The sequence below is a fragment of the Perissodus microlepis genome, chromosome 8 (genome assembly GCF_051167445.1).
Source record: "Perissodus microlepis isolate ML-2025 ecotype Zambia chromosome 8, ASM5116744v1, whole genome shotgun sequence".
NCBI lineage: Eukaryota > Metazoa > Chordata > Actinopteri > Cichliformes > Cichlidae > Perissodus > Perissodus microlepis.
In genome coordinates, this window is record NC_140468.1 from 18,801,193 (window position 1) to 18,813,950 (window position 12,758).

Sequence of the window (12,758 nt, forward strand, 5' to 3'; positions counted from 1 at the left end):
TTTTGTGTTCCCTACCGATTAGACCTCCCCCCCATTGTCATTCATACGACACCAGGGTAAATAAGATGTAGATGAACAATAAAATGATAGAAAGTTCCCATTTTTTCACTATCTATAATAGAAATTTCTGACAAATTTGGCAATGAATTGACAGAACTTTTTCTGTCATTTTATATTTATTTCTTACAATGAATGTTTAAAGATGCATGTTTTCAGACTTCTTTCACTTACTACAGCAGCATGTATTTAAATTTATTTAAATTGCACTTCTTTTTCAGGATTTAAATGTATTAAATGTGTAGTTACACTCTGAATATTAGGAGAGAGCAGAGACGTACAGCCCTTTCAGCTTAATATTCTGACAGTTAATCATCAAAGCCAGGGGTGGGGAACTCCAGGCCTCATGGGTCGGTGTCGAGCAGGTTTTAGATGTGTCCTTGATCCAACGCAGCTGAATTACCTCTTCAACAAGTCTTGAAGTTCTCCAGAGGCCTGGTAGTGAACTAATCACGGTGTGTTGACCCATGGTAAGATCTAAAACCTGCAGGACCCCGGCCCTTGAGGCCTGGAATTCTCCACCCCTGATCTAAGCAGTTTGAACCTTAACGTGCCTGCAGCCCTGCAAGAACTCTCAGACTATTCAAGGACTGAGAGATAAGAAAGAGAAACAAAGCACTGACTGTTCTCTTTATCTGACAATTAAAACAGATTTGAAAACAAAAGCTACAATAGATCCACCCCCTCATCTTTCATTTCACCTGCACTCTTGTAAATGAGCTGCTGGGGATTTATAGAAAATGAAAAGTATCATGTGCTTTCTTTCTGTTACAGCTGGAAAGAGTCAGAAGCTCTGCTGGCTGTAAGAAAAACAAATGTTCATATTGTCGTTGTATCATTTTTGTTATAGCTGCACAGACAATTACCTCTCGGCGGGTCTCAATATGCTTCAACTTTCCCAGGAAAATAATTGTGCTGATGGGCAGCAACACCCAGCAGGTAGTGGAAAGAGCATGTTTTAGTGCAGAACAGGACAGCAGAAATCTACACTTTTTCCATTATCTATCAAAACTTTATGAACTTTAAAACACGAATGAGATGCTAAAGTTTATTAAGAAAAGAACAGCAACAAATAATACAACAATAGTATCTTACATACATTTTGAACATTATACAAACTCGCGGCCTACTTACACACTACTGCAATGTCAAAAGAAATGTTTTTAAAATTACAAGAATGCTGGGACGCTTTTAACGGTTTGTTCATTCTGCCCTATTAGAGCTAAAGGCACCCGGGATTAAACAGCATAATGATCCATCAAGTCAATTAATTCAACTGTATCCTGCTAAAACAGAAAAACTACACCAGAAAACACACTGCAGCTGTGAGACGATATCACAGAGCAATGAAGTCTAAAAAATATATTAATCTTTACAAAAAACATACACAAAAGGTCCTTTAGGCAATTTTCCATTTACAACTACAAAAAACTACTCAAATGTTTAGCAATAAAAACTATTTTACATGTACCATTTACATACATACACATCATATAAATATCTTTTTGTTGCATTAGCATGATGTCACTTGACAACAGCTTCAGTCAGTCTTTGTACTCTAAATACACAGATGTGCAGATTTTGTTTTGCACTGGCTTTGTTACCGAGGAGTTTAAAAAACAGAGGACATAAAAACCTCACCACACATTTATCAGCTGTTTCCTTGAACAAATAATGCTAGCCTGCATGTTTATTATGACCTGAGCAGCTACACCTGCTTACGTAGTGTATAATGTCTTATCAAGTTCAAACACAGAGTCTGGTCTCGGTTGTTTTTTTGACTGTAAACATGCTGTGCTGAACAGCAGCGTACGTAGCTAAAGCGACTCATTTCTGGAGTAAACGTGATAGTAAACCTGCACAGTGTTGTACTGTAGGTATTAATCCAAGTTGCTCAGGAAAAATATAAACACACAGTGAAAATATTTAGCAGTCGCTGCAAGTCTGTTGTTACCTATGTAACAACGTTAACAAAACAACTGTAACATGATGACATGATGTTTATCATCCTCTGCCGTTTCTGGATCTGAGTTTCAGGGGCTGCTGCATAGCAGAGATAGTCAGACCTCTGTCCGTCTCCCCAAACACTTCCTCTGTCTCATAGATCTGACCCAAGGCCTCCTTTGTCTCACTCCCTTTGTTAGCCACGGTAGAGTTGAACACCCATTAGGAATATAGCCCCTCGTACGTTCCCCCACAGCAAAATTGTCCTCAGTGAGGGGGCCAGCAGGAGGTACTGTGGAGCTCCATACATTGTGGACTGGGCAGTGGTCAGGAGCAGAGGCTCTGATGGTCCAAACCCTGGTTTCCAACACTGGCTTTGGGATCATAGAATATTTACGGCTTATATTAAAAGCATATTTTTGCTTATTTGGACACTAACTTTGGCAAAAAAATAACTTAATGGAAATTTTACCCAGTAGTTTTCACAAATCAATAAATTATCTGTTCCATACTACAAACTTTTTAAAAGCTGCTGGAGCATCTTTAGCATCTAGATCTAGTTTGACTTTAAAAGTTTAAAAAGAAGGGAAAATATTAAAATGGCCGTTTGGAATATTTCTGACGAATTTGGCAGCATCTGTAATTAGTGGTAGTAACAGAAAACGTAGTTTAATACTACAGGTCAGACTCCTGGGAACTCATGTCCTTTTAGTGAAGACCTTGGATTACAATCAAGCTTCTTCCATCATTCTGTGAGCAACAGCAGAGAAGCTGTGCAGCTCACTGTGGCTCATCTTTCTTGCTTAACTTCCTCTTTTAATGTAGTTCACCACCTTCACAGAGGCCATGACGGATATGCAGTTTAACAGCTGGCATTATGTAGATGTGTTTCTGATTTTGAACAAGTGAGGTAACTGCAAGGCTCAGTAACAAAATGACAGTCCCTTTATAATACATCAGCTTATATATCACTGATAAGTTCCTTCTCCTTAAATACAGCCCATTTGTTGAGGGTTTAGGAAACCGGAGCAGCGTCCCCATTCCTATGTTCCAGTGCTGAAAAGTCGGTCATAGCAGTTTCCTCAGTGTTAACCATCCTGTAGTGACCATTCTCTGCATCCCTACTTTGTGTGTTTCTCTTCTGTAGAAACGCGTGGATGAAGCCCACTGGCACGGGCAGTGTGGCAAATATTATTAATAAAGCCAAAACAGCCAGAGCCCAGTCAGGATATTCCAAATGCTCCTCAGTAGCCTGAAAAATAAAATCAAATGAATCATTCAGGAAGTTAAACAGTTAAGAGCTTTAGTGTATTGTGAAAGATAGTAATAAATTGAGCTTCAGGATATTAAAAATAAACTCCAAATAAAACAAAGCACAAATGCAAAAATCTCTTCTCAAACTGCTGTTTTCTTTCCTGCAATCACAAAGTGCATATCTTTCTAAACTACTCTGCAGTAGACTGGAGCCACCCCTCATTTCTTCATGTTTTGCTTCCAACGAGCCAGACGTTCTTATACTTTTTTAAAGTGGTCTTGAGCAATAGTTCTCCAGGCTTTCTAAAAGTCCTTCAAAGCTTGTCTTTGCACACTGGCCGTTTAACACTGACCATGAACTGTTCAAGCATAAAAAAGTCACTCCACTGTGTTGTGTCGACACATAAGAGACAATTTAGCAAAGAACTCATTTAAATTCTAGGCACTTTGTTACTAGCAACTAGGGCTGCCACGATTAGTCGACTAGTCACGATTACGTCGACTATCAGAATCGTCGACGACTGATTTAATAGTCGACGCGTCGTTTGAAGCTTTGTAAGATCACAAAAGACGCAGGAATAAGTAGTAGGATTTAAGAGTGTAATAACGGACTGAAACAGAAGATGGCAGCACTACATGTACAAGGATGCCAGCTGCCGTTAAACCCCGAAGAAGAAGAAGCTCTGTCCCAGAATTCATAGCGCAGCCCAGCTCAGTTTCCAACAATGGCAGCAGCTAGTTAGTTTTAATATTACTCTTATTATTCTTTCTGGGTCACAAAATAAACGTTTAACATATTTTCAGGCGAGAATGTAGCTGTGTAAACCTCAAATATCTGCTCAGTTTATCAAGACACCACATATTTTTAAAAGCGCTCCGACGTTTCCGGAGACGTCTGTTACCCACCAGCTCGATAGCTAGCCGGGGGCAAGGCTAACTAGAGCCGTGAGAACACCGGACTCCCGGCAAATCGTTTTCAAACCCACCACCGTCTTTCGCTACTCAGGTTAAACATACATAAGTCACTTAGATAACTTAAAAATGTTATTGTTTGGCTTTTTTCAGTGTTTTATTTGTTCCTGAGTAAATCTGTTTGGCTGAGATTAAATTATAGTTTTTACACAGCTGAATAAACGTCAAGCAGACAGCTGATTATCAGAAGTGTGAGATGCTCGAGAATTTACTCCGGTGTCCTGTTATATTTTAGATAGCAAGGAGTTTATTAAACTTCACCGAAACAATCTGCAGATTTCATTAAAATTTAATAAACTATCATCTTGTCTTTATTTTTAGTTAGCACATACCTTAAACACTTAAAGCTGTAAGCTAATGATAGTTATATAAGAGCAGATGCTGCTGGTGCAATAAGCTGTACGTTTTACGTCCAATGGATGATGATCTGATTAGTCGACTAATCGCAAAAATAATCGGTGACTAGTCGACTATCAAAATAATCATTTGTGGCAGCCCTACTAGCAACCAGTGGCAAACACACCATTTTTTGCATTTCTTTATCTAATCCTTTGAAAAATGCCAAACATAACAGTTCGACAGGCTTAAAAAAGACAACAATATGATTCCCAAAGAGCTAATAACTCTCAGCTCGGTGTGCTCTTTAAAAAATGAAGAAATCGGACAAGTGGCGGACAAAAGAAGAAACGACAGGCCTAAAAAAACTATCAACAGCAGATGAGCAATATCTGAAAGTAATGTCCTGAACAAATGGGGGGGAAATATCTGATACAGGAACTGAGCCTGGCCTTTCAGCTAATCCATCTAGTGTTTTCCAAAGTTTCATCAGAAATTGTCTCAGTGAAAATGTGTCTTAAGGAGGAGAAACGGGGAGAAAAGGCTGAGCCAAGTCCAGTTCTTGTCTAATGCTAAAAAAAAAAATCAATTTCAGCAAGTCTTATGAAGGGTTTAAATTTTCAGCATGACAGTGATTCCAAACAAAAACACACAGTGCAACACTGTCAGTCATGGATTCCCCAAAGAACAGACCTCCACATTCTTATAGCAGTGTGTGGGATCATCTTGACAGAGAACAGAACAAAAGGAAGGCAACATCGAAAGAAGAGCTTGGAGTAGTTTTCAAGAAGTCTGAAGAAATATTCCTGAAGACTACTTAAAGACATTACACAAAAAGCTTTCCTAACTTAGCTGTGATGAAGAATCAATGTGGACATATTAAATATCTGCTTTCAAGCCTGTTAGAATTGTAAACATTGTCTTTGCCTTATATACTGCGTTTGCATGTATGTTTGCAGATGCTTCAATAAATTCTTGCACTTCTTTCTCATAAGGAAATGAAGTGTAGTTCAAGACTTTTATAAAGTTAATAAATAACTTGATACCTTTTCCTGGTTCCATGACATATACGTGGGGCGAGACAGGAACATGCGGATAGTGGTGGCTCCGAGCAGCCCAAGCATAGCAAGCAGGCAAATGTATTTCCACAGGTATTTGTAAACAACACTGGGACGCCAGCCCAGCATTCCTTCAATGTCATTAAGGAATCTTTAGTGAGAAGGAAAAAAAAGTACACAAGACTTTAGTGAGATTTATGGTTAAAAACACACCTCACTTAGCCATAATCAGAAACCTCACCTATCAGCTCCATACAACCAAGACACACTGAAAGTCTCAAAAACCACCACGATGATGAGTGGCAGCGTCGCAGAGTAATCATCGAACATCATCATAAAGTAGTTCCCACAGCGCTGAGTGAAGAGCAGGCCAAGCAGGAAGCCAATGATGCAGCTGGCAACTGCAACAAGACACACATGTTGTTATTAAGAAAAAAACATCTTCTTTAATGTCGGCATAGAGCCTTTATAACAGAACTCAGTGGATGACATCAAAATGTTATTAAAGGACATCAGTTTCAGATTCAAAGTCTGAAGCTACACACTGGAAACGCCTCACTTGTCACTTTGAAGTGAAGGCTGGTCACTTGCTGGCATTTCAGGCTCTGGTTGCCTGGGTAACCATCTAATGTATTTAATACCAAGTTATATGACAGTCGTTCTTCCTTCTCATTGGATAGTCTCTTCAGTCTCAATTGCGTACAGTGGCTACGGAGCTTTATAGTACTGACAGATGTGCAGTTTAACAGCTGTCAACAACCAATCTTTTCGACTGCCTTGAGTCGTGCATGAATTTCGAAACAATAGAAGAGGTAAAACTGGTTCTTACTTGTAAGCTTGGTTTTGTTCCTCGCCAGACATTTGAAGCGTTCACTCAGGGGGGTGAGGATGCCCTCCATAGTGCCAAACATAGTGCTGAGTCCAAGATTGAGTAGCATGAGAAAGAAGAGGGCAGACCAGAAAGGGCTGCCAGGTAGGAGGGTCATGGCCTCTGTGAAGGCGATGAAAGCTAGACCTGTTCCCTCCACACCCTGAACATAAACACAGCTTTAGTCATCATGATTTGCAAGCCAATTATAACATCATCTACGTAAGCAAACTGAAACTAGTCTAAGAAGCATAATGTTTACCTTCTGCATTTCTTTTTCCAGGTCACAGTCTGTTAAATTGCCAGGCACCATAGATCTAAACTCTTCGAACCAGTTACTGTAGTCCTTCAGAGCCACAGATTTGGGATCAGAGTAGTTAAACGGTGGCATCACGTTATTGGGCACAAGACCGTCATGAAAGTGTTTTGACAGGTCATTCAAGTTGCTATAAAAAAGACAACAGGATACAGAAAAATATTACAGTTCGGATTTTGAAAATCCAAACACAATTTCCCTCAGCTACATCAACAGTGTTCATGACACTGTACATGCAAAACACACATTTTAGTCTTATAATTAAACATACCTGGCTACACACTCCATGACCTTGTTTTTAGCTCGGAAACCAAGCACGGCAAAGACCACCAGAGTAGCCAGCACAGATGTGAGGAAGTTTATGAAGGAGACGGTGAAGGCATCACGGTGGCAGTTGTTGTTCCTGGGGTTGTAGGAAGAGTAGGCGATAATGGACCCAAAGCCAAGGCCCAGCGCAAAGAAAACCTGCGTAGCTGCTTGCCGCCACACCTGCACATCTGCCCAGATTTCCAACTGCATTGCAGAAACAAAAGCTGTGTCAAAGAACTATTTATATCTCTTTCTCTTCTCTACACTGAACCAGACATTTTATCTGCCGATACCTTGGGGTAGAACATGAAGCCGATTCCTTCAAAGGCTCCATCCAGCAGGAGCCCTCGGATGAGAAAGCAGAACAGCACCACGTATGGGAAGATGGAAGAGAAGTACATCACCTAGGGAAGCAGAGAGAATGATTACTTGTGCGCAAAACACATCATAATAAACACATAATGTTAAATATAGAGGTCAGCATGGTTTTAAATATTAAAAGCTATTTACAGACGTGTAAACTTTGTTTACTGCATCATTACAATTGCATATGAAATTAAAACAGACTTATTATGCTTACAGTTCAAAATAACCCCTATTCATCATGCACTGGGGCTCAGCCCCTTAGTTCATCCTGTGACTGAAACAAGCCGTTTTAGCTACTGCCCCTTTAAGTGACCTGTCTCCTGATTGGCTGCCCCTGGCAAACAGAAGGTTTTAACTGCTGGCTTTATTTGATGTCATACATGCCAGGAGAAGGAAAAAAACTGTCTGAGACTGAGCGTTTAGAGCAGTGTGGAGCTTGAGCTTTATTTATCCCATTAATATGGCAATTTCTTTTGTTATAGCCGTTGAATGATTAAAATAAATAAATACAATATTTTAAAATGAACAAAAAAGCAAAACAGAATTTTAAATACCAATGCAGTAAAGAAAGAGGATAATGGTGTGAGAATGTGCCAACAAATCTGTCCTATTAAGACCACAAGTTTTAACTGGGCCTCCCTCGCTGACTGTCTGTGCTTATCACACCAAAAACATATGGCTCATGTGATAGAAACAGCAAGAGTCATCTGATATGAGCTCAGTGAGTGAGTGAGTGACGTTAGCATCAAAACACAAAACACAGTATACAGCAAAATATATCATCCCCATCATGTGTTTACTGTAGGCAAGTCAAAATTCCTGGACTTGAACCACATAATCCTTTTTTTTTAATGTTTGTCCCCCATTGTGGTGTACAGCACCAAATAGAAAAGACTGTTTAATGCATTAGGGGAAACAAACACCACGGTATGAACCATGAATTAAAATTTACAAAAATATTAAAATATGTGAAATAGTTTTTGCCATTTGAGGTCAGCCGACTTGTAAGCCGCGCATTCCAGATTCAGGAACTCAGAGTAACCCTGAAATCCAACACATGACAGGGATTTAACCCAACTGAGAGACGTAAACAGCACGCAGCGCTGCATGTCACTGTTACTCAGCAAGACAAATGAAGGACTTGTCTTTTGTTATTTTTGTTATATTTGTTATTTTCTAATCAGCTGATTCCTGAGTAAACACTAGAATAAATATTTAATTTCCAAAACAGTTATTTTCTTTAAAGCTACCAAACAAACCTGTTCCAGCATTATTTCTAATGGAGTCACCAGTTTTTCCTTTAAATGTGATTCACACAACACCAGTGTGTATATTACATTGTGGATGAACACACTCATCAGTCATTTAACACTGAGACGTTTGAAGAAGAGGCTTATATATATAACAAAGATGCTTCGCTAGAACAAATGGACACAATAAGAACGGACAGGTACCTTTACAGACGTCTTGATACCCTTGAACATCCCCAGACACACGACGGTCCAGGCTGCCAGCAGACAGCAGACGATGTAAGTGTTGAAAGAGCCCGTCTCATCGATTGAATCTGTGATATCCAGAGCTTTGCGGTACCAGAAATACGACGTGGGAGAGCTCTTGCTACATTCCTTTACTGGTGAGAAAAGGAAAAATACACATCAAATTACAACGCTTACATTAGACACCACTCATGCTCACAACTTTGTGAGTTTTGAACCTTAATGCGCCGCGTTTACCTGTTACATTCCCCTGTTCTGGGCACTTCTCCCAAGGTAATGGGTGCTGGAATGAGTTCCCGAGATAGAAAAGACTCCATGCAAGGATCACATTGTAGTAGAGAGCCACAAAGAAACAAACCTGAGAACAGTTGAAAACAAGATAATACGTTAAAACCAGAGAAGAAGAAAGTATGCGCATTGCTGTAGGCCGTACAGAATGAAAGAGAAAGTCCTGTTCTCATAAACTACAACTGTCCTGACATTCAAGATGGAGAAGAGAATGTGGCCCTGACAGACTAACACAATTATTTGATAACAAATAACAAATTTGGTATACCACAAACTTTTAATACATAAACAGTACTTTTTCCTTCATAAAACCTTCCTGCACAAAAAGACATCTGTATATCGCGCAGCCCCAAACTGATAGTGTTAGGAAGAGGAAGCGAGGAGGGTTAATTATTCAACAGTTGTTATCTTACCACACAGCTGGAGTAACCAATGCCAGAGAGCCTGGGTGAGATATATGTCCATACTCCGATGCTGCCCTGTCGGATGGCTTGACCGGCTGCCAACTCCAGGAAGAACAAGGGGATGCCCACAATCAGCATCAGCAGGATGTACAGCAGGAGAAAGGCTCCTGGGAAGAGAATGACTCTCAGTTAGCAAAAGAGCAACAATGACCTGTACTTTAGTAGTGTGGTGTGATTTTAACGTGTTTTGTGTTCATTTAAGACACGGAAACACAATCTAATAAAGACAGTGAAGAACAAAAAGAGTGCATTTAACAGTGAACGTTCTTCACATGTGTTTGCCTGCTTCACTGAGCAGAGTAGAAGCTGCACATCCTCTCCCTATAATGACTACGTTTGATCTCTTGAACCTTCAAGGAAGTCAGTGCGTGGCAGCGATCTACTGTGGTTAAGAGTCGCAGACGATTACCTCCTCCGTTCTGGTGACACAAATACGGAAACCTCCAGACATTGCCGAGTCCAACGCTGAATCCCACTTGAGCCAAAAAGTACTCTATTTTACTGTTCCATCCGGCTCGGGCGTCTGGCTCAGACGTCTCCTGCGGGCTGCTCTCTCCAGTGAGCCCATCAACTTCTGTGGCTTCTGTCCTGTCATCATCAGCTGGCAAGGGCTGCTTCTCCATCTGAAATTGAAGGGAGCAAAATGAAAGATTTTTAACTTTTCAAACAGATTAATAATGCAAATCAACACTTTTTTCCAAGGTTCTGCTCACATACAGACACCACAAAGAAGTCTGTCTGTACAGGTGCTTGGACATCCAGGTCACAGTAGCTCAAGTTGAAGGCGACTAGATATCTTTGTAGATTCATAAAGATGTTTCATCACCATCACCTCACCCAAGGTGCTTCCTCAGTTCTACAAACTAATGGAAAGTCCTAGGTAGCGTTTGATTGTCACCTTGGCGTTTAAGCCTAAAAAGGAATCTAGCCTGTGTGGTAGTGTCTGTGTGGATTCTCAGTTTCCACATCAGTAAAAACCTTTCAAAAGCCCCAACTTCCTTAATTTTACCATTTCCAGGTTTATTTTACATTTTTTACGCAGTTGTTCAATATAATTTTGGGATCTGTACACAAAGAACACTGGACTGAAACATGCTACAACTTGAGGTGTTACTAATATTTAGGCCACATCGATGGCAGGACTAGGCTTAGTTGCATGGGGTACTGTACTGTCTGTTACCCGCTATGCCGCCAGACGATGAATGAATTTTCCTGGTAACCCAAGTATAAAATCATTCTTGACACAAGCCCCAATTATATACTCCATATCACTTACAGTTACTCTCAATAACACTTAAAGCACCCCAAAAATAGTCCCTTCTAGTGACTTTGCGCGGTAAATGGGCTGATGCAATGGCATTATGGCTAAGAGCATCCTCGACCATTTGACTGGACTCAGCTGTTGGAGAGCTTACAGAAAGCGGACAATTAACATGAAGCCAAACTCACCTGGCAAGCAGCGGGTGTAGTCAACGAAGAGGTAGAAAAAGCGACAAGTAACGGAGAGCAACGACAATAATCCTTTATCCCTCCTTTTGGTTAGAGGAAACGGCCACGTGTCGCTGCTGAACTATTACTAAAACAACATCGAGCTCAGTTATTGTTCTGTTTCTATATTTCTTCTTTAATGTAACATGCTAGAAATTTCTCAAACCACTATTATTAAATTCTTAAATACTAAAGTAAGACCTATAACCGCTGACTATGTTATAAATGCGGCATTTTCGTTGTTAAGCCGTTTACTACGACGTAGCAGCCTTCTTCCGCTGTCTCGCGCCACGACGCCGTGAAGCCACTCCCCATTTGTGTGTTTGTGTATATTTCAAAGTAAAAGTGAGACAAAATCATCGCTTGTAATGCAATAAATCATGAAATACACAACAGTACGGAAGTTAATATGAATAAATAAACGAATAAATCAGAAATATTAAACTATGACAAACTTAATAAGAATTTTATAATTAAAGTTTTTTAAAGACCTGTAGAAATTACAAATACATTTGATGATGTTTTTATTATTATTATTATGGTACACGCGGTCTTTGGAGTGTTAAAAAGTTAAAACTGGGCTTTTAATTTAGTCTAACTTCAATTAACTATAATGCACCACTGTTTACCCACTTCACCCACAGTGGGTAAAGCTTTCACCTAGATTTTAGCGATTTGAGCCTCGATTGCGCACATAACAGGCAGAGCCTTAACTCACCACTGACACGTGTTCATGGACGATGCCAGGTAGATGGTTAAAACCGAACACGTGGGGAAATACCACTTTATCCAGGTTAAGTTGTTACCTTTATGTTTGCCACCACTAAATCTTTTGTCTCTGCTCAGTTTTCGCACGTTTATCAAAATAAGAAAATAAAAGAAAACAAAGGAGGCGGAGGCCGATGCAATAGTCTCAACATGGCTTTTACAGCCTACTGGGATTAGAACTTCGTGCCCGTGAGTGGTTGTAGCAGCATTGTTATTGTTCAGATTATATAGTTAATAGATTTAAATTCTACTCCGAGCGAGGAGCGACATTTTTCTCACGCGCACAGACGCACACAATGCCACGTATGCCGGCTTGGAAGTTTTAAACAGAGCTGTCTAGTATCACTCATGAACTCATAAACTACAAATCTACGCGTTTAGAAATAGTTAGGCGTATTAATTAATAAATGATAAATACCTTGTGATACAAACAAAGTCCGTGTAATGGAAGAGGTTCTTGAAATAGTTTTTCAATTGTCCTTAAACCAAAGTCGAGCTTCAACCTCACCAACTTCACTGTCTCCGCCCCCACCTCTCTATTGGAGGATAAAGTGGGACTTGTCTTGTCAATTACTGTTATGAATTATGACACCCCACTTGTGAGTTTCTCTGAGAAACCCACCTCATCCCTTTAAATCAAACATGTACACTGTGCAATCATGCATCGCCCAACCACCACCACACACACACACATGCACTTCTTTCGATTGTGTGAAATAATAATCTTTATGTTCTAATTAAATTCCAAAAATGTGAAATATTGAAATCGGCCAT

At 40.0% G+C, this 12,758-nt stretch overlaps 1 protein-coding gene across 2 annotated transcripts; it reads right to left on the reverse strand.

Moving 5' to 3' along the window:
• Nucleotides 1-1,091: 1,091 nt before the first annotated feature.
• On the reverse strand, nt 1,092-12,489 carry LOC146381843 (sodium-dependent neutral amino acid transporter B(0)AT2-like). 2 transcript variants are annotated; one of them, XM_084937986.1, is made up of 12 exons: nt 12,403-12,489; nt 10,138-10,351; nt 9,678-9,835; nt 9,214-9,334; nt 8,935-9,110; nt 7,408-7,518; nt 7,077-7,318; nt 6,752-6,935; nt 6,451-6,652; nt 5,863-6,022; nt 5,610-5,772; nt 1,092-3,253 (listed from the first exon to the last, which is right to left on the reverse strand). In XM_084937986.1, the coding sequence occupies exons 2-12, from the start codon at nt 10,349-10,351 to the stop codon at nt 3,017-3,019; spliced, it is 1,968 nt and encodes a 655-aa protein (XP_084794112.1). In that variant the 5' UTR covers nt 12,403-12,489; the 3' UTR covers nt 1,092-3,016. The 2 variants fall into 2 exon arrangements, with proteins under 2 accessions (XP_084794112.1, XP_084794111.1); XM_084937985.1 differs by lacking the exon at nt 12,403-12,489 and adding an exon at nt 11,178-11,509.
• Nucleotides 12,490-12,758: the final 269 nt, after the last annotated feature.

Bases quoted from the DNA above. Each gene is read 5' to 3' on its own strand.
- LOC146381843 (XM_084937986.1), bottom strand. From the start codon at position 10,351: ATGGAGAAGCAGCCCTTGCCAGCTGATGATGACAGGACAGAAGCCACA. The intron at 6,653-6,751 runs GTAAACATTATG...GTTTATGTTCAG, and splicing joins TGGAAAAAGAAATGCAGAAG to GGTGTGGAGGGAACAGGTCT. The intron at 5,773-5,862 runs GTGAGGTTTCTG...TTCTCACTAAAG, and splicing joins TGGTTGTATGGAGCTGATAG to ATTCCTTAATGACATTGAAG.